The sequence below is a fragment of the Ochotona princeps genome, chromosome 6 (assembly GCF_030435755.1).
Source record: "Ochotona princeps isolate mOchPri1 chromosome 6, mOchPri1.hap1, whole genome shotgun sequence".
Taxonomy (NCBI): domain Eukaryota; kingdom Metazoa; phylum Chordata; class Mammalia; order Lagomorpha; family Ochotonidae; genus Ochotona; species Ochotona princeps.
In genome coordinates, this window is record NC_080837.1 from 48,065,931 (window position 1) to 48,086,233 (window position 20,303).

Here is a 20,303-nt window from a genome sequence, read left to right on the forward strand (position 1 = left end):
TGTAGAGCAAAACCCAGTCTCCCCTGTCTCCATCTCCACACTGGTCCTGAGTCATTCTCTACAAAGTTCACTCTGGCCTGTGACCTACCACCGCTGAAGAGCAAGCTGGCACCAGGTGAAGGCCAGTGCCTGGTTTCTGTAACTTCATTCCTCCGGAAGCTGAGTCAGTCTCTGGGCTCAACTTGGGTTTCCAGGACACTTGGCATTGTAGAGGGCAGAGTCAAGGAAAACCTGCCATCAAGCCCAGCTGGATCCTCTCATGGCACAGCAGAGAGACCCAGGGACTTATCTGAAGTCACACAGCTTGGTTATGGCCGATTTTTATGCCGAGAAAAAGCCTCCTGCCCCCCCACCCCGCCCCGCCCGTTCACCTCAAAAAGTTCCAGCAAGAGACTTTCCAAATCCAAGGCCACCATTCCCTCCGATAGACAGATGATGGGGACGTTGTCCTGAAACCATTCCCAGCTGTCAGCCGGGTCGAGGAGTGGTGATAGCTGAGAAGCAGGAGGTGCGCTATGGGCTTCTGAGCAGAAACCGCATTCCCTCCCCCTCCCCGCTCTGCCACTCTTCCTGCTTGCGTGTTCACCCCCTAGTGCTGAACCCCCATCCCTTGTCATTACATTTATAATCTTATACCCTTCCTCTAAGTGAATTTTTGTTCATTTGATTTGTCAATAAACAGATCAAACTGGGGCCAGTGTCAGGTGTTTTCTGTCTGGTTAGCTTCAGAAGCAGTTATGGATGTGACAGGATGAAGCAGCGGGGTGAGGGGGTGGGGGGTTGAGGCTGCTGTATGCTTTTCAGATCCAGACTTGAAGGTCTGGACTGTTTCTTGTCACTATCATCTGTCCTGAGTTGTTATTACACAGCCGAGGGAATCGGGGTGCAGAAGGTGATACCCAGAAGGTTCCGTGGCTGGCTCGTGGCTGCTATGTGAAAGTGGGAGGGATGTGGATAAGGCTAGATGGTGCTAATGCTGAAGCATTCATGCCTGGATGTGTGGGACGCATCACAGACCTAGACTGGAATCCTGACTGCAGATCTGCCACCTGTGTGGGCTGCCAGCTGAGGTCTCAGTGTCCCCATGTGCGAGAATCCCATGAAGTGATCTGTGTGGACAGGTTCGTGGGGTGCTGAGGATAGGGTGAATGTTCATCACCTATTGGAGGACACATCTGAAGCTCTAGCTATGCTGCCTCCTCAGGCCCACAGAGACCCCCTTCACCCTGGCCAACCTCCCTGATCTGGGGCTTTGGCAGCCTTTCTTACACGCTCAGGTTTGGTTCAGCGTTTGGTGTACAGAGTGGCTGGAGACAATCTTCTTTCCGGTGTGCACACCAGTGCTGTCATGTACCTGCCCCATGCCAGGCTGTGTTCTGGTGTGGGGCAGATAACAGGTAACACAGGTGACATCATTGCTACTGCTCTGGAGCCCACAGTCATGTGAGAGAGGAAGACAACTGAATAAACACAGCATGGGAGATAGGAGAAGCAGGGTGGCATAGGCGTTCCTGATGCAGGGGCCTGGAGTTCCTGTTCACGTAATGTTCAGAGAGGTCTTCTCCAAGTCCTTTCATCAAAAGTAACACACACACACACACACACACACACACACACATTCATAGTACAGACCTGTGAGCAGAAGTGGAAGGTTTTAGAAGAGGCTTTTGGCAAAAAAAAAAAAAAAAAAAAAAAAGAAAAGAAAAAAGAAAAGAAAGAAAAAAAAGAAAATGTGGATTTTGTATTCTAGACAAATGTAAGCAGTAGTCAGATTTTACTCAGTACTGTTTTACACTTTTTTTTTTTTAAAAAAAGAAACGGCAAACATACAAAAGAGAAGAGACAAAGAAGATCTTCCATCTGATAATTCATTCTCCAAGTGGCCACAATGGCTGGAGCTGAGCCAATCCAAAGTCAGGAGCCCGGAGCTGCTTCTGGGTCTCCCACACAGGTGCAGGGTCCTTTGGGTGGTCCTCAACTGCTTTCCCAGGCCATAAGCAGGGAGTTGGATGGGAAGCGGGGCTGCCAGGATTAGAACTGGCGCCCATATGGGATCCTGGTGCATTCAAGGAGAGGACTATAGCCGATAGGCTATCGAGCTGAGCCGTTTCACACTTCATAAAAAAGGTTTATTTCCTTTTATTGGGAAGATAGATTTACAGGGGAAAGAGAGACAGAAAGATCCACTGGTTCACTCCCCAAGTTGCTTGCAATGGTCAGAGCTGAGCTGATCCAAAGCCAGGAGCCAGGAGCTTCTTAGGGGTCTCCCACGTGGGTGCAGGGGACCAAGGATTTGAGAAATCTTCCTATGCTTTCCCAGGCCACAAGACGGGAGCTGGATGGGAAGCAGAACAGCCAGGACACAAACCAGTGCCCATATGAGATGCTGTCACTGCAGAGTGGAGGATTAGCCAGTTGAACCACTGTGCCTACCCCCTATTAATTTTTAAATCATTTTATTTGAAAGACAGAAAGACACATATACACACAGGTCTCCTACCCACTGCTGCTTCACTCCCTAGATTCCCTCAACAGCTGGAGCTGCATCTTGCTGAAGCCAAGGGTCTGGAACCCGGTCACTCCATGAGTGGCAGAGACCCAAGCCCTTGAGCCATCACTTGTTGCCTGCATTAGTAGAATGCTGGATTTGGAAGCAGAGCCAGGACTCAAACCAGGCACTCAGATATGGATGTGGATCCTGCAAGAGGCAACTTGACTGCTGGTCAAACGTGTGTCCCTCCCTCTCATGTTGAGACTATTCTTTTTTTGCTGTTTGAACACTCTACAAGGTTTGAGCAGAGATCTGCAACCTCCCCTATTTCTGCAGGGGTGAACACTGTAGACTCTGTAGGCTGACTGTCATGGCTTGTCTCCTTGACACTTATCACTGATTTTCCTTCTCGTGAATGACACTAGCAGGAAGGCTTTCTAGAAAAAAAGAATTGCAAAGTGGGAGGTTAGGACAATGGCTCAATTGGCTAATCCTCTGACTATAGGGGTGCCAGCATCCCATATGGGCACTGGCTCATATCCCAGCTGTTCTGCTTTCCATCCAGCTCCCTGCTTGTGGTCTGGGAAAGCAATAGAGCATGCCCCAAAGCCTTGGGATCCTATATTTGTGTTGGAGACTCAGAAGAAGCTCCTGGTTTTTGGCTTCGGATTGGCTCAGCTCTGATCTTTGCCTCCAACAGATAAAGATCTTTCTGTCTCTCCTTTTCTTTGCATATTGGCCTTTCCAATAAAAACAAATAAATCTCACATATTACAAAGTAGCCAGAATATACGTGGTTCCAGGTAAAGGGCTGCCTGGCTTCATGTCAGAACTTACATGCACAGGTTTATGTTGTTGATGCCAGCCAAGCCTTGCCACACCAGACTTTCCTGGTAACTGTTTACTTAGTTCTCTCTCTCTCTATATATATATACATCTCTCTCTCTCTCTCTCTATATATATATATATATACACATATATACACATATATGTATATACATACATGTGTTTATGTATATGTATATACATATATATATATATAATTTTTTAAAAGCAAATTTACAGAAAGATATTCTGTCTGCTTGTTCACTCCCCAAGTGGTTGCAACAGCTGGAGCTGAGCCAATCTGAAGCCAAGAGCCAGGAACTTCTTCCCGGGTCTCCCACATGGGTGCAGGGTCCCAAGGTTTTGGGCCATTCTCTACTGCTTTCCCAGGCTACAAACAGGGAGCTGGATGGGAAGTGGAGCAGCCAGGACACACGCCAGTGCCCATACGGGATCCCAGCACATGCAAGGGGAGGACTTAAACCTAGGACTAGGCCACCATGCCAGGCCCTACTAAGAGGTTTTTATGTTTATCAGTAAAAGTGAACACACTTGGAAATCAGAAATCTTATAACAGGTAAATGGCTACAAAAACACAAAATAGATATGTCGCATGCTTTTAAAAGTTCCTCAAGAATCCCTGGGACCAGCATGCGTTTGAATTCACTCACTCATTCTCGTAGTTATAGTAACTTAAGTACAGGGAGTCTTTGCTCTGGGTTCTCCTCATTCTAAATACTTCCCAACAATCTGGGGAAAGATACAATTAGTACCTCCATTTTACAGCTGCAGCAAATGAGCCAGGGAGAGGAAATAGCTGACTGCCTTGCCCAGCTACTAGGGAAGAGGCTGGAGAGGAACACACATTCTGTGCCCAGTGTCTTAAGTTGCTTACTCACTGCCTCTCATGCAAACACGTTCACTTTGGTGTTAGTTACCTGCCACACCACCCCCAAACTACAACACCCCAACTTTTAAGATTTATTTATTTTTATTTGGAAGGTAAATTTATAGAGAGGAGAGACACAGAGAAAGATTCTTTATCTGCTGCTTTACTCCCCAAATGGCCATAATGGCAGGCCCGCTGAGGGCAGGTTAGGTGGAATGTGGAGGCCAGAGTTCGGCAGTGACTAACAGGCGTTAGAGCGCTTGAGAGGCTCTTAGCAGTCTTTTATGGTGATGGACCATTTCCTCATGGGAAATTGCCGTCCAGGGTATGCAGCACTGGAGCTTTATACATCCTACCTGTGACTCGGGGTTGTGGTTGGTGGGGAGGGGTGGCGGGATAAGTCAGCAGCTTCTCGTTGGGTGCAGCAGTGGCGTGCAGAGCAAGATGCCGGTCCCCGTGAGAGTTGGCTGCTGCACAGTGAACTGAGGTCGCAGCTTCGGTTTCAGGTTCTGCTCCGACCGGCCTCATGAGCTTACCTGTCTATTCAGATCCTCAACTGAAGGAGCCTCCAGAGGACTCTGTGGAGCCAGGCAGGCAGGTGGAACTGAGGTTAATCAGGCAGGCAGGTGGAACTGAGGTTAATGCCATCCCTAACTCCCTTCATGCCCTTTTCCTTTTGAGATATAAGAATCTTTTTTTTTTAAAGATTTATTATTATTATTTTCAAAAGGCAGATTTACAGAGAAAAAGAGATCCACTGGTTTAGTTCCCAAATGGCTGCAGCTGACCAGAGCTGAGCTGATCCATAGCTAGGAGTCAGGAGCTTCTTCCAGGTCTTTCACATGGGTGCAGGGGCCCAAGGACTTGGGCCATCCTCTGCTGTCTTCCCAGGCCACAGGCAGGGAGCTGGATCAGAAATGGAGCAGACAGGCCTGGCGGTGGTCTAGCAGCTGAAATCCTCACCTTGAATGCACCAGGATCCCATATGGGCGCTGGTTCTAATCCCGGCAGCTCCACTTCCCATCCAGCTCCCTGCTTGTGGCCTGGGAAAGCAGTCGAGGACAGCCAAAAGCTTTGGGACCCTGCACCCGTGTGGGAGACCTGGAAGAAGTTCCTGGCTTCTGGCTCCAGATCGGCACAGCACCGGCCATTGTGCACACTTGGGGAGTGAATCATCGGACAGAAGATCTTCCTCTCTGTCTCTCCTCCTCTCTGTATATCTGACTTTGTAATGAAAAATAAAATAAATCTTATATATATAAAAAAAAAGAAATGGAGCAGCCAAGACATGAACAAGTGCCCACAAGAGATGCCAGGTGGAAGATTAACAAGCTGAGTGAGCCACAACATAGGCCGCATCTGACACTTAAGCTCTTCAACTGCAATTGCTAATGGTGAGCAGTGAGCATTCCTGCCTGGTGTTTCGGCTTCTTGGCTTCTCAGTGACGTAGGAGGAGAGAGCCTCTCCTGTCCCGGGGCCAAGCAACACTGGGTCAGGTTGCGACATAGGAATCTAAGGTCAGAAGGACACTGCAGCTGGATTCTGGGATGGACAGGGAAGGAAGGTGGGAAAGGAACACGGAGAGGAACTGGAGGATTAAGGATCCACTGTGGCAAGAGGTGTGTGTGGTGTCATGGTTTCAGGTCCACACAGAATCCTTCACTCTGCTAGGGGCAGCATATAGGGAAAGTACAGGGAGATTCCAGGGGCAGGGTGTAGCGGAGGGCATGGGGGGTCCAGGGATGGGATGTAGGGGAAGGCAGAGAGCGGTCCAGGGGTGGGGTGTAGGAAAGGGCAAAGGGAGATCCAGGGGTGGGGAAGACCAAGAGGGGAATGTAGGGGAGGTGCAGAGTGGGGTTCGAGTCTTAGGGTCCTTAGTGTTTCAGTATCTACAGTAGCTGCAGAAGAACATGCAACATCACCTGTGTTTACCTTATTATTTAATCATCTTACTTGAAACATCTACTTAGGCAAACACTGGAGATTTAATCACTACCTTATGTAAGCAGTAAGTCAAGAGCTATACATTTTACAAGTCAAATGCTGATTGCAAACTTAACAAAATCTTCCCAAATGCTTCAGCAATATCATCTGTCCCAAATATTAGCTTCTTGAAAGCTTCAAGCATTTTGGCAAAGTGCACACATAGCTTCAAGGACTATACAACTTAAGACACCTATACCGAAGCCCACCGTAAGTATGGATTTGTAGATACAAGCGTTAAATATGTCTCAGTCTCTGACCAAGTTTTGAATTTACATATCCAAAGGAAAAACAGCAGTTAAGGACAGATAATCTTTGGGTTGTTAATCAGTGAATTCTTGGTTGGGAATCTGGAAATGAGTTCAGTTTCTTTAGTGATTAAAACCTGAGCTGCCTCTATCTCTGCACATTCTCCAGGTCTTTACTGTACTGCACTGGCTATCTCTTCGCTATGTGATGTCGTCTCCAAGTCTGATGACTGGGATATAGCAAATGTCTCAAAGATCCACATGTTCAAATGCCTAGAACGTGTGAGTGTATTACATGTCCAAAGCAGCTAGACATATCTCAGATTACGTGCCTTAAAATAGGGAGGTGTTCTCTCGGCTTATCCCCAATTTAATCATGAGAATTCTTGACTCAGAGAACTTCCCATGGAAATCGAGAAATGTGACTTCAGAAGGCAAACACCTAGGCCTGAGAAATCAGTAGTTCTAGGGTGATGTGTCCTGCTTGCTATTGATTGCAGGAGGGAGGAGGCTAGAGACTTTAACCCTACACAGAAGGAACTGGATTTAAATGAGTTTGCAAGAGGATTCTTAGCTTCCAACCCTGCCTACACCTTGCTTTGGACTGTGGGAAACCCCAAGCAAAGAACCTAGTCATGCTCTGCTTGTCTTTGACCCTTGGAAGCTATGAGGTCATAACTAGGCAGTGTTTTAAACCATTAAGGTTCTGTCAACTTGTTACACAACAATTGAAACGTAATAAAGCAACTTAACTGTCATTATTTACAAACTTACCTGGCCTATTTACGTTTTGACAAACTTGCAATTGTCATGCCCCATCTCTAAACTCCCCTTCTTCTATATCATAAAATTCTTGACTTTCAGCTGCTTGGATAAAAAAATATATTTCCTAGCCTTTCCCTGAAGTGGTGTGGCCTGATGTCACTAGGTTGTACCCAATGAGATGCATCTAGAAATGCCAGAAAGCTTCTGGAAAGGAAAGGGGTGTGTCCTTTCTTCTTCATCCTTTCTTGGGGTTGATATCCTAGCTGGAGCTGAAGGAGCCATCTTGGGTCACGAGTTGGCATGTGAAAGATGGCAGAACAGCCAGAAGGGAGCCTGGGCTTTGTTGGTCATAAAACTGCCATCTATTCCTGGACTCCTATACGGGAGGCAGAAACAACCTCCTTTCTGCTTACACTGTTCTTCCTAGCCACAAAGTATGCTCAGTGGTGAAAGAAAGAGCTATGTTTCTTTCAAAAAGCACAAGTTCACATTAGTATTTCCCATGTAACTCAAGTATTATAAAACAACTTCTTGATTTGGCTATAGTTACAGTTTCACATTTGTTTTCCATGCAACACGCTTGCTTGCATTGTGTTAATCACACTTCTCGTTAGTGATCTTTTTTTTCATTAGTGATCTTATAGTGCCCCACTGAATACCTGTTACTTTATTAGGTTAATCTATACTGGAACAATGGGTGGCACAGAGAATTGGAAACAGAGGGAGTGAGGAGTGCGGGAAAGGGAGGGAGGGTGGAGAGAGAGATGGGAGGAGAGAAAGAATGAAGTTGGTAGGAAAGTGGTTAAAGGAATGAGTCATAAGAACTCTGGAAGGTTATGCAGGAGAGTAAGTGTGGATGAAGAGGAAGAAAAGAGAAGTGGAGATGGGCCAAAACAGGTGCAGAGAGGGTGGGAAGAGAGACAGGCTGGGAGAAGGGAGGTGGCACTCAAAGTGTGGAATGACCAGAGTTCCGGGTTAACGTTGCAGACGTTCTAGGAGGTGGCCAAGCAAGAGGACACAAGGTCATTGACAGGTTCCCTGGCACACAGTTGACCTGCCACCCCCACCTCCAGCTTCATACACTGCTGCTGGCCACACCAAACATACACACCCAAGTCTCAGGCAGGGAGGTGAGGGGCAGAGTCCACTTGGGAATTAGCACAGATGGACGGCCAGCTCTCCGCCCACAGGCTGCCCCAACAGACATGCGTGACATGTACCACGTCCATGCTGCACACATACCCCCTTCCCTCTTCACCAGCCACAGTCGCTGACTGCTCTGTGGGTCTTCCCACACTTGTGCTTGTGGCAGAGCCTCCTGCCCCAGCCCACAACCTGACTCAGCCTCTGATGGTGCTGGCCGAGGTCTGCAGGGCTGGCATTCCTCACAGGAAGGAGCCAAGGCTGGTCCATCTGGGCCCCTGTAGGGGCCTGTCAGGCTCACCTGTGCCACCTGGCTCCAAACAGCAGTGAGCAGGAAGTCAGGATGGGGGAACAGGAGGAGCAGAGCTCACTGCAGGCGAGTGCAAGCCTCCCTCTTTGCCAAGCTCAGCCCAGGTCCTGGGGGCCTGCAGGCAGAAAGGCCTGCGGAGGGAGGCTGGGAGAGCACCTGGGGGTGGGGCACCTACGTGAGCAGTGCCAGGTCTAGAGTTGTCACAGTGCCACTCTTACCCTGGGGTGTTTGGCACACAGTCCCATGTGAGGAGCAGGAATCAGAGCAGCTTGCAGGAATCTCTTCCCTGCCCCCAAACATGCTGCCTTTTTGGGGCAGGGAGAGGGCTCAATACCATGGCCAGGGGCTGGGGATTTCTATCCTGGAAAGGCTTGAGCTTTCAAAGCGGGAAGATGAGGAAGCCAGAGAAGCTCGAGTACTTCCAGCCACCTAGCAGGTTCCCCCGACGCAGGCGCAGGGACACCCGGTCCCCGGGCTCCAGGGGCAACAGCACGGAGCTGGTGGCTGCCTCTCGGGTAACGTCAGGGTCGTTGGCAAAGGCTGAGATGACGGGCCATGTATTCAGCATCAGGCTCACCTGGGGAGGGGATCTGGGTTAGCACCTGTCCCTCGGCCTTAGCTCAGAAGTCCACTGTCCCAAGCAAGGAGCAGGGGGCTTTGGTGGCCTCTTCAGGGACAGTGGAGAGGGTGGCCAGTGTAGGACACTGGGCATCCCTGCTCTCTGCTAGACAGGCCCTCACTTCTGTTGCTCCTGGGCCCAGGCCACAATCAATGGGATGTTTGGGGGCAGGGGAATATTCCCTTGAGGTCAGGGGTTCCAAGGAAGCCCTCCCACTCTCCTCCTGAGCTAGGAAACCCGGCCCAGCCTTCAGATCACCTGAACCGTCTGGCGGTTGTACACCTTCACCACATGGAACCGGAAGCTGTAGACGCCTCGGACGGGGGCCACGAAGGAGCCGGAGGCCCGGTCAAAGCCGCCACCCTCATTGACCAGGACCTGGGGAAAACAGACCCTGCTGAGTGGGGCCAGGATGCCTAGGGTCAGGGATGCCACGGGGCTGGGGACAGGGACAGTGAGTCAGGGACAGAAGGGGCTGCAAGGAGGGGTAAGAGCAAGGGGGGCAGATTCGGACGGAGGAGGGAGGGGAGCAAGCAGTGGCCATGGCAGAGTGGGCCGGGTCCTACCAGGCCCTCCCGACAGGGCTCCGGGAGTTACCTGGTCGAAGTAGATGGCCCCACTGGTGCCGTTTCCTGTTTCCCCGGCTGGCTCGTGATGGTGGCTCCGGACTGCCGCAAATGCCACTCGGCCAGGGGGCGCCTCTCCCAGGGCTGCGCCCCCGGGTCCTCCTGCAGCTGCTCTGCCAGGCTCACAGACCACCAGGCACTCGCCCTCCAGCAGCACGGGCTCAGAGCCCTCCTGGGCCCCCACAGTCCCCAGGGCCAGCAGCACCAGGGCCAAGCTCAGCCTAGGGCTGCACAGGGGACCTGCGAACCAGCATGGCTTTCCTCTGGACATGGCTGAGAGGCTCTGCCACCTCCAAGTGCCCCTGGCTGCACTCTGTTACAGTTCCATTCCCCTCACCCTGCTCTTCCTCAGCCCTCTCTAGGTCTCCTAACCACCTGCCCTTGGTACCTCCCTCCCCATACTGCTCTGCAACCCAGGCGCTGTCCTGCCTCCCACTCTTGCTATTCCTGCTGTCACTGCAGTCCCCTCCTCCTTGGCAAAGCCTGAAGCGACAGCAGTTGGACCCTAGGAGGGAGAGGAGGGAAAGAGCCGGGGCGGGAGGGCTGCCGCTCCAGGGAGGCCCCTTTGGAGAGGTCGGCAGAAGATGGGGTAGGGAAATCTGTGGGTGATGGGGGTAGGGAACAGGTCCTCCAGCCCCCACACTCCTCTCCTCCTGTGCATCTCTTGCGGCAGCATCTTTCCATTTTTTGGAAAGAATGCATGTTCTTGTTGTTTCCGAAACTGCTTTGGTGACAGGCACCTGGGGTAAGAGCATCCCTGCCTTGTGACCCTGGATCAGTCCTTTCCAGCTTGAATCTTTCATAGCCTCCCGCCTAAGGAGCCAGGCTTGCAATAAAGGGTTCCCTCTCTCCCACTAACAAACAACTCGGGTCCCAACAAACAACTGCATGATAACCCAGGAACCGAGGCCGGCAGGGAAACGTTCGGGACAGGCAGGCAGGGTGGGCGCGGCTGCAGGGCGGCGGTAGCCTCAGGCCCCAGCGCAGGCCCAGCCCCAGGAGGAGCCCGGCTGACTCCGCCCCAGGCCAGGAAGTGACTGGAAAAAAAAAAAAAAAGAAAAAAACCAAAACAGTTTTGAGATGTGGCAAAGAGAGGTCGCCGTTGGGTGAGGAGCCCGGGAAGGCCCGCCCAGATTCCGGGCCCCTGCCCTCGTTCCCCTTTGGGGCTGGGGAGGCGGGGAGCACACGGGCCAAGTCGGGGGGCTCGCTGGGGACCGAAAAGAGGCCCCGGCGGGACTCGAGACCGTCACCCGAGATCCTAGTGGGCGGTCGAGGCGGTAGGCCTGCAGCGCGGAGCCGGGATCTGGGGGTCCCGCGGCGGGGACCGGGGGCGGGCCCGCCTCAGACCTGGGCCCCGGCTAGGGGCGCGGCGCGACGGGGCTGGGGGAGGGGCGGCGGCGCGCGGGGGCGTGGCCTGGGCCCTGGAGTGGCGGGCGAGGGCCCCGAGCCTGGCGCGGTTCGAGTCCCAGCTGGGGATTGTGTTTAAGAGGCCTTCCTGGGCCCGGCGCCTGCTTCCGCCACCACCCAGTCCCCGGCGGTTCGGCTGGCTGGAGCCCCTCTTCGCCTCCCGTCACCGGGCATTCTCGTCCGGGTGGCGTCCGCTAGGAAGTCCGGGAAGTGGACTCCAGGCTTGTTGCTGGCCTCGCTGAGGTGCGCCGACCTGTGGGGGCGGTTTGTTGCGGGCTGGCTGAGGGCTGTGAGGCGCTGAGCTGCCTTCTGCCCCCTCGCAGGGCCGGACGCCGCCGCCATGCCTACTTGCGGGACGGTCCCCGAGCCCCCTGACCGCTTTGCGGTGTTTGCGGAAGCCGAGGACCGAGTGCGGCAGCAGCAGCTCTGCGTGGAGCGTATCTTTGGCGTAAACATGAGCGTCCTCCCCAAGGACTGTCCCGAGAACCCTCACATCTGGTTGCAGCTGGAAGGCCCCAAGGAGAACTTGAGACGAGCCAAGGTGAGTCGTCGGTCCGGTGGGCTCCCTGGCCAGCTGGCTGCCTTGGGGTTTTACAAGACTGCGGGACTGCTTCTGCCTATAGTTTCGGTTTCATTTCTCGGCTGGGACCGGCCAGGTCTGCCAGGACACAGTTATGTTCTCAAGACATGGTATGTTCTCAGGGGTGGCAGAGTGAACCCGGATGGACAAGGGGGCCTCACGGGCAAGTTCACTGTGGGGTGGGCTGGAGTTCTGGGATTCCAGAAACACTTGTGCTCAGCTTCCTGATGATAATAAATAAACAAATAAATAAAAATAGATGATAACAATGTTTACCTGGATACTCCAAGTTAGGAGTTGCTGCAGGGGAGAGTTATTTAATTATTATTATTATTATTTAAATAAGGTGGAATGAACACACATACAGAGAATTTTGTATCCACTGTTTCATTCCCCAAATGGTTGCAATGGCCAGAGCTGAGCCGATCCAAAGGCTGGACCTTCTTCTGGGTCTCCCATATGAGTGCAGGGGTCCAGGGACTTGAGGCATCTTCCACTGCTTTCTCAGGCCATAGGCAGGGATCTAGGTAGGAAATGAAGCAGCCTGGATTGGAACTAATGTGTATGTGGGATGCAGGCACCGCAGGTGCAGGCTTAGCCGACCATGCCATGGTGCTGGCCCTACAGATGTTTCACTCCCCAAATGGCCACAGTGGGTGGGGCTGGGCTCGCTGGGCAGGTGGAATCCAGGAGCTTCTTATGGATCTCCCAAGTGAGTACAGGGGGCCTAAGACCTTGAGCTGCTTGCCCAGGTCATAAGCAGGATCAGAAGTGGGCTATCTGGGACTGCTTATTACGGGATGTTGCTTTTTCCACTGTGTCCTCAGGGCAGTCTTCAGCCTGAAGGAGTGACTGGGCCACTTAAGATTTAGCAGTTTTCTTTTGTCTGTCTCTCCTCCCCGACCCCCCAGGAGTACCTGAAGGGGCTCTGCAGCCCTGAATTTCTGGAGGAAGTCCACTTTCCACCGGAACTGCATTGCATCTTCCTGGGTGCCCGCGGCCTTTTCCTGGACTGTCTGGCTTGGAGCACGGGTGCCCACCTGGTGCCCAAGGCACCAGGCACTCTGGTGATTGGTGGCCTGAGTGAGGCCTTTGTCATGGCTCAGAGCCGTGTGCAGGACCTAGCAGAGAGACTGAGCGATGACTTTCGGCCCCCAGGGGCGGCTCTGGGTGCTGCAGCAACCAGCGAGTTCTTGGTCCTGCTTCAGTCCCGGCAGGACATGCATGGGACAGCCTTGCTGCAGCTGCCCCTTGCTGTCCAGGAGGAGCTACTGAGCTTGGTGCAGGAGGTGGCCAGGAGCCGGGGGCCGCAGGGGCTCCCATCTTGGGAGGAGAACCCTGGGGAGAGGAACTCTGGCTTGCACAGGGCTCCTACAAGCAGGGCAGACAGGGGCTCCCTGGACGCTGGGTCTGTGGGGCCAGGGGATTCAAAGGTAGCGAAGGAAGAGGGCCAGGCTGTGCCAAAGGAGCAGGGCAAACTGGGCAGCCCTGGGCAACTGGATTCACAACGGAAGCAGCTGAGTGGGGAAGAGGCCTGGGATAGAGAAGTGACTTTGCAGCCCCAGATGGTGGGAGGACGGGCAGGGGAGATGGAGTCCCCGAAAGGCAAGGCCCTGGGGAAAGAGGGCATGACTTCAGACAGAGGTGGGGTCAGTGTGGCAGGAGAGCCTGCGGGTGCCCATGGGTACTCTCCAAGGGCGGGTCAGCCCCGTGGGGCCTCCCTTCTGCAGCGGCTCCACAATGGGACCACCTTGCCCCCGAGGGTGCCTAGCCCTCCCTCGGCACCGGAACCCCGCTGGTACTCTGTGGACCGTGGGGACCGGGGAGATAAGCCACAGACTGGGGCTCGGGGTCGTGGGTCTCCATGGAAACGAGGTGCCCGTGGTGGCGGTGGTGGTAGTGGTGGCGGTGGCGGTAGTGGTGGCGGCGGCGGCAGTGGCGGTGGTGGTGGCAGTGGTGGTGGAGGCAACTTGGTGACTGGCACGCAGCGTTTCCAGGAAGCCTTGCAGGATCCGTTCAATCTGTGTCTGGCCAACGTGCCTGGCCGGCCAGGCCTCCGTCATATTGTCATCGATGGCAGCAATGTGGCCATGGTGTGAGTACTCAGCCAGGGGTGGGTGGGTGGCTAGGTGCTGAGGGTCCTGGGGAAGGGATGGACACAGGCTGAGGACATCCAGGACTCGCGCCCTTCTCTCCCTGCAGGCATGGACTGCAGCACTACTTCTCCAGCCGGGGCATTGCCATTGCTGTGCAGTACTTCTGGGACCGTGGTCACCGAGACATAACTGTCTTTGTGCCTCAGTGGCGCTTCAGTAAGGATTCCAAGGTCAGAGGTGAGTTGAGCCCCGGTCACCTGCATGCTGGGAGTGGGGGGAGGTGCGGCTCCATGCATGCCCCAGTCACCTGCTTGTTCTTTGCACAGAGAGTCACTTTCTGCAGAAGCTATACTCGCTCAGCCTGCTCTCCCTCACCCCTTCGCGAGTCATGGATGGCAAGCGGATCTCCTCCTACGATGATAGGTACTTATCTGCCCCCCTCCTGCCCCAGGGAGCCCGTTGAGCCATCTGAGTCCTGTCTGGGTGGGAAGGGGCCAGCAGGTGCTCCATGCACTATGCAGGTGAGCTGTGCTGTGCTGTGTGCTGAGGAAGAGGAATTGTTCCGCATGCACTGCAGATAGCTGCAGCTCCCATTCGTCATTCAGGCTTTGGTGTCCCCTCAGAGGAATGATGCCCGTTGTCTAGATCATGCTGGTGTAACGGAAAGAGGGGAAAACAAATAGCTGGCAGATGCCTTCTTAGAACCCGCTTTCCAAACCCATGGAGAAGCCTCAGTTAGAAGAAGAAGTGCAACCCACAAGTAGTAGGACTGCGCTGACATGATAAGGAGGGGGATGAGCACTGGCCTTGGGAGCCCTGAGTTGGTACAACTTACTGGCTTTACCGTGGACTCAGCGCTCAGTGAATTCACTGATCTCCTGGTCTGGGAGATCCGCCTCCAGCCATCAACCCTCCTTGGAAAGATCAAGAGACTATGCTTGCCTCATTCGAGGTGGTCAGTGTTCCCTCTGGACTCTCAAAGGACCCACTGAACTGTGGCGGAGGCCGTTAGCCCTCCTGGACACATGTGGAAATAGCAGTGAAGAGTGGACAGCTGCTTTGGCAGAGATGTAGGCTGGAATATTTACACAAAAAATACACCCCAGCCACAGTTGTAGAAGTGTATTGTGGGGACATGAGCAGATTTTAAAGGCTACTTAAACCATGAAAAATTTCTACAGCAACCTTTAAAAAGTTTCTTATTTTAAGCTTTATTTCTTTTTATTGGAAAGGTAGATTTACAGAAAAAAGGAAATGCAGAAAGAAAGATCTTCTGTCTACTGGTTCACTCCCCAAGTGGCCACAACGGCTGGAGCTGAGTTGATCTGAAGCCAGGAGCCAGGAGCTTCTGGGTCTCCCATGTGGGTGCAGGTACCCAAGGCTTTAGGCTGTCCTCAACTGCTTTCCCAGGCCACAAGCAGGGAGCTGGATGGGAAGTGGAGCAGCTGGGACATGAATTGGCACCCATATGGGATCCTGGTGCATTCAAGGCAAAGATTTAGCCATTGAGTCATTGCGCCAGGCCTATTTACATATTCATTTATTTAAAAAAAGAGATCTATTTTACATGAAAGTCAAAGTTACAGAGAGAGGGAGAGACACACAGAGGGACCATCCATTGTGTGGTTCACTCTCCAGATGACCAAAACAGCCAGAACTGGACCAGTCCAAAGTTGAGAGGCAGGAGCTTCTTCTGGGTCTCCTTTGTGAGTTCAGGGGTCCAATCTTTGAGTTTTCACAGCCATAATTAGGGAGCTAGATCAGAAGTGGAATAGCTAGGAACCCATAGTTGATCCTGATGCCACAGGTGAAGGATTAGCGTGCAACACCACCATGCTGGTCCAGCAACTTTTTATTCTTTACAATCTTACTCGGTTTCACAGCACCTCCAAGCCATAGTAGTTTCGTTTTGACTTCTTTGCATCACCAGCAGGTGGTGCTCTTTGCTGAAGCGCATTCTGCTGAGTGGCCACATTTCCTAGATGAGTGAGCCACATAAGCAGCTAAACAGAAGATGGAGTCAACCTTGCTGCATTTGACAGGCACAGGTGTGTGAAGTTGGGCAGGGGACTTAGCGGGAAGCACGAGTTTACCCAGCGACAGGAGTGGTGGCCTACTGAGGGCAGTTCAGCTTGTTTCCCAGGCAGAATCTGAACGCCAGACAACTGTCACACCTGCTTCTGGCTCCAGGCACCCTCTCTACCAACTGTCTGCCAACTAGGAACTGTTGGTGCCTGCCCACTTGGTGCTGGGCACACGTCTGCAGGAGGAGCTGGGAACCTGGGCAGGAATATCTGATTCTTAACTTCGCAGGGCCAGCGGATTCTAAATCCAACACTGTCCAGGGCAGAGGAAAGGCAGCCCCCTTCTGTCTGGGCTTCTGTAGGAAGGGAGGGACTTGTTTTCTGTTGATTGGCAAGGCTGTGGGCTGGGCTGTATCTCTTGGCTTCTCAGTCTTGTACCCACTCCCCACCACCCGATTCTGTGGAATGAGAATTACTCAAGTGGGGCTCAGGTATCTATTTCTGGAACATGTGGTTCTGGTCATGAGCAAGGTCTGGGAACCCCCTTCCAGCTGGAGAAAATCATCTGAGAATTGTGGAAGTCAGACCATGTGGGGCATAGTAGGAGAGCAGGCATAACGTGATTTTTGCCTTTGAATCGAGAATGTGTTAAGCAGTACTGGGAGACAGAAGGCTGTGTGAGTGGCTTGCCTATGGAATTTGGTGGCTTTACATACTAGGCTTGGGCATGCAGGCTTTGATAGATGAAGAGAAAGTGGAGGAGGGTTAGGGTAGTGAAGACCATGTGTGCTTGGGGAATCAGGAAAGGGTGGTGGATTCATATGAGTTCACAGGTGAATCACTAAGGTCATAATGGGACTGCGAGGGAAGTGGAGGGCCAGCGAGTGGAGGGGTTCCTAGAGGAACAGCACACTAGGTATGTGGCTGATTGGTACGGTAGGATGGAAGACGAGCAGATCTTACTGTCTGTCACACCAGCCACGCGTTGGTGAAGGATCACCCTGAACTAATGGGATGCTGTTGGGGGATCTTGGTTTCCCTGCAGCTGGGTCAGGGTGAGGTGGCCTGCAGACCCCCATCACCTGCATCGAGTCACGGGATGTCCTTTGCCGGTGGGGGAGGATCGCCAGAATGGTTGCCATGGTTTTTGAGACAGGTTCATGGTGAAGCTGGCTGAAGAGACTGATGGGATCATCGTCTCCAACGACCAGTTTCGGGACCTGGCAGAGGAGTCCGACAAGTGGATGGCCATCATCAGAGAGCGGTGGGTAAGCCCCCAAGGCCAGCTCAGTAATGGCAGTGGCCGAGAGCCCTGGGGAGGGGTCCTGGAGCTGCTTGGGCAGGGGACAGGAGCTCTTATGGCACAACACATTCTTTTTCCCCATCTAGCCTGCTGCCCTTCACCTTCGTGGGGAATCTCTTCATGGTTCCTGATGACCCCTTGGGGCGCAACGGACCCACCTTGGATGAGTTCTTGAAGAAGCCAGCCAGGTAATGCCCAGACTTGCCCTCAGAGCCCCCAGCTGTGGCCTTTTCCCTCGGGGAGCCTGGAGGCTTGGTGAAGAAGTGACTGCAGTTTGGGCCAGCTTAATTCTGCAGGAGTTTACATGACTTTAGTTGTGGCTATTGAAAGCTTCCTGGAGTCTCCTTGGGTAGGAGGGAAACACCTGCTTTAAGTTTCCTTGCTGGAGGTACCAGGGAGTTGGTTGTACCGATACCTGGTAGTACTCAGCCTGCCCTCTGCTGAACCACTAAGGAAGTGGTCGATTTAGGATCCAGCCAGATAGAGTGGAAGGTTCACCAGGTTTCAAAGGAACTGGCTGTCAGCCTCTAGACCTGGATTCGTACTGCCACCCAGTGGTCTTTTTGGGGAACTTCAGGATCGCGCCTCAGACCAGGAAAAGGCCGGGCAAGCAACAAGGCGGGTAGGGGGATGGCTGAATTTCCCTTTGGGTTGTAAACTCTTCTTTTTCTGCTTCCTCTCAGGGCACAGGAGCCGTCTGAGGCACAGCAGCCTTCCAGAGGCTTCGCAGGACATGGGAGTAAGCAGCAGGAGAAAGAAGAGGAAAAAGGCAGCAGTTGCATTCGGAAGAGCCGGGAGACAGAGCGGCTGCGACGGCAGCTCCTGGAGGTGTTCCTGGGTCAGGACTACAAGGTGGACTTCATCCTGCAGCGGGAGCCCTACTGCCGGGACATCAACCAGCTGTCCGAGGCCCTGCTCAGCCTCAACTTCTGAGGCTCAACTTCTGAGGTCCCAAGTGGCTGCCGTCCCGTCAGCCCTCACCTGCCCTGAGCTTAGCTGCCTCCTGGGAGGGATGCCCCCTAATGCTGCTCACACTGACCGGGCCTCCCACTGAGCTGGTTGCTTGGGCGGGGAGGATGAACACATTCACCATGGGCAGTGCTCTGGCTTGGGGGCCCGTCTGGGGGCCAAGTCCCCAGAGTGACCAGGTCTCGTCTTGCTTCGGAACCTCAGTCAGCTTTCAGGAAATTCTGCCCAGCCTTAACGTCTCACCTTTGCCTTAGCACAGGGTTTTTGTAGAGAAAGGGTGAGTCTTCGACACAGGAGCTCTGGACCGCATCGCGTGGGCTGGGCAAGGGCCGAGGCTGCAGGGGGGTAGGACAGGCGAGGAAGTGGGACTGCCCTGCGTAGCCAGAGGGCGGGCTTCCCAGGTCTGGCTGGGCTGCTCGATGGGCTCAACGGCTCTGGTGCCTCGTAGGCTGTGTCACAGTGAGCTGGTGTGTGGGGTGGAGGGAGACTTGGTCCCTGCAAGGCTGGCTCTTGACTGAGCTGGTTGGCCTTCACTTCTGCCTAGGAATCAGCCCATGGGGAGAAGCCAGGAGAGCAGAGGCCAGCTCCTTGCAGGAAAGGTATTTTCACCAAGTCTTGATCGTGCCTGCTTGTGGCTGCACAGGCTCCTTGGCCCAAACCTCACTTTCTGAGATCTAGCGGTCCTCCGCATCTCATTTTAACATTACGTCCTCGGTAACTTGCCCTGAAATGGCTGCGTCCCTTTTAGGCAACCTCCCAAATCCGCATTTATAGCATACGAAATTAGGACCAAAGTACACTCAGGGTTCCTGTGCATGGCAGCTCTCCCGTCACAGTCAGGTATTGGTTTACAAATGAACAGATGTGTCAGAGTCCTTGGTCAGGTGAACTCACTGCAGTGTGGGAACATTCCCGAAATCAACCCTAACATTTTCTCTCCAGCAGACACACAAAAGTAAGGCACACTTGGGCTTTGTGTGTATGTGCACTGGGATAGGAGGGCTGGCAGAGGTTGTACCTAGATGGACCCATCACGTGGGAAATGGAGAACTAAAGAATCCAGAGTTGGAAGGTAGCTTATCAGCCACCAGGCCAACCCTGCTGTTTTGAAATCCAGTCTTGTTCTTGCCACTTGATTCCTAGCGGTCAGAGCCCCCAAGTCCAGCCTTCAGTTCTGTGCCAGGGGATGCACTGCCTGCCAGGGCAGTTTAGCCCCTGGACACACAGTACTCATCCATAGTCCTTTAGTGCAGTTCAAGATGGGCTTTTCTGTTCCTTCTCTTTTTGAGGCTGATCACTTCCCCCAAGGATCAGTCCAGAGCTGGCCTATCTCTGAGTCCTGCGGAGGTCCTGGACTCGGGCTGCCCCAAGGGGCATGAGGAGCTGGATGGCATGTGGAGGAGAGGAATGGATGATGAGGGAGATGGTCCTGGGGTCCTTGTGTCTTCACTCTGCCCTGCTGGTCGCTTACATTGGAACGTATTTACCTCGCCAGGGGCAGGCGACCAGGCAGCTGACAGTGACTTGGACAACCTACAGATTTTTAGGGAGAGATTGGCTAATATGGTCTGACACGGGGTCGGTGGGGGCACTACTTCTGGTTAAGTTTAACAGGTGTCAGTTAGGTAGATAAAAAGGGTCTTGGTTGAATACTTGTTTTTTTTTTTTCCCCTAGAGGGTTAGGTTTATATAGTGTTTTCCTAGAGCACTAGGTTTATATAGTTCTTTCTTGGTTTCTGGCCCTTTTCATTTTGTGATGCTGGACATACAGAAGTGTCTTCTGTATTTCTATGCTATGGGCCTGCGTTGACCGAGCGGCCCCAATCAGATACAGCACATTTTCATCTTAAACACAGGGCTGTTGGCTCTGTTCTGTTGCAGCTTGGTAAACGGGCACTGATGTGTGACTGCCATTTGAGGACGCAGACCAAAGGCTGACATACCTGGGGCCTTGCCTTTTTCCTCTGCTTGGCATCCTAATGACAATCTTTGAGCAGGTAAACAGAATCCACTGGAAATGGGGC

General features: G+C 53.1%; 2 protein-coding genes across 2 annotated transcripts; one reads left to right on the top strand and one right to left on the bottom strand.

Moving 5' to 3' along the window:
- Window positions 1-7,933: 7,933 nt before the first annotated feature.
- On the bottom strand, window positions 7,934-10,759 carry CBLN3 (cerebellin 3 precursor). Its single transcript, XM_058666281.1, has 3 exons — window positions 9,872-10,759; window positions 9,533-9,652; window positions 7,934-9,232 (listed from the first exon to the last, which is right to left on the bottom strand). The coding sequence occupies exons 1-3, from the start codon at window positions 10,169-10,171 to the stop codon at window positions 9,035-9,037; spliced, it is 618 nt and encodes a 205-aa protein (XP_058522264.1). The 5' UTR covers window positions 10,172-10,759; the 3' UTR covers window positions 7,934-9,034.
- Window positions 10,760-10,891: 132 nt separating this feature from the next.
- On the top strand, window positions 10,892-18,510 carry KHNYN (KH and NYN domain containing). Its single transcript, XM_058666272.1, has 8 exons — window positions 10,892-11,177; window positions 11,631-11,848; window positions 12,799-13,982; window positions 14,090-14,220; window positions 14,310-14,406; window positions 17,164-17,271; window positions 17,397-17,498; window positions 17,994-18,510. Exons 2-8 carry the CDS (start codon window positions 11,648-11,650, stop codon window positions 18,241-18,243), a joined length of 2,073 nt encoding a protein of 690 aa, XP_058522255.1. The 5' UTR covers window positions 10,892-11,177; window positions 11,631-11,647; the 3' UTR covers window positions 18,244-18,510.
- Window positions 18,511-20,303: the final 1,793 nt, after the last annotated feature.

What these genes read in the sequence shown, in the direction of transcription:
- CBLN3 (XM_058666281.1), bottom strand. Translation starts at nt 10,171, where the DNA reads ATGTCCAGAGGAAAGCCATGCTGGTTCGCAGGTCCCCTGTGCAGCCCT. An exon ending in GGGCCATCTACTTCGACCAG is followed by an intron (nt 9,653 to 9,871) that starts GTAACTCCCGGA and finishes TGTTTTCCCCAG; the next exon opens with GTCCTGGTCAATGAGGGTGG. An exon ending in ACAACCGCCAGACGGTTCAG is followed by an intron (nt 9,233 to 9,532) that starts GTGATCTGAAGG and finishes TCCCCTCCCCAG; the next exon opens with GTGAGCCTGATGCTGAATAC.
- KHNYN (XM_058666272.1), top strand. Translation starts at nt 11,648, where the DNA reads ATGCCTACTTGCGGGACGGTCCCCGAGCCCCCTGACCGCTTTGCGGTG. An exon ending in GGCAGCAATGTGGCCATGGT is followed by an intron (nt 13,983 to 14,089) that starts GTGAGTACTCAG and finishes CTCTCCCTGCAG; the next exon opens with GCATGGACTGCAGCACTACT. An exon ending in TAAGGATTCCAAGGTCAGAG is followed by an intron (nt 14,221 to 14,309) that starts GTGAGTTGAGCC and finishes TTCTTTGCACAG; the next exon opens with AGAGTCACTTTCTGCAGAAG.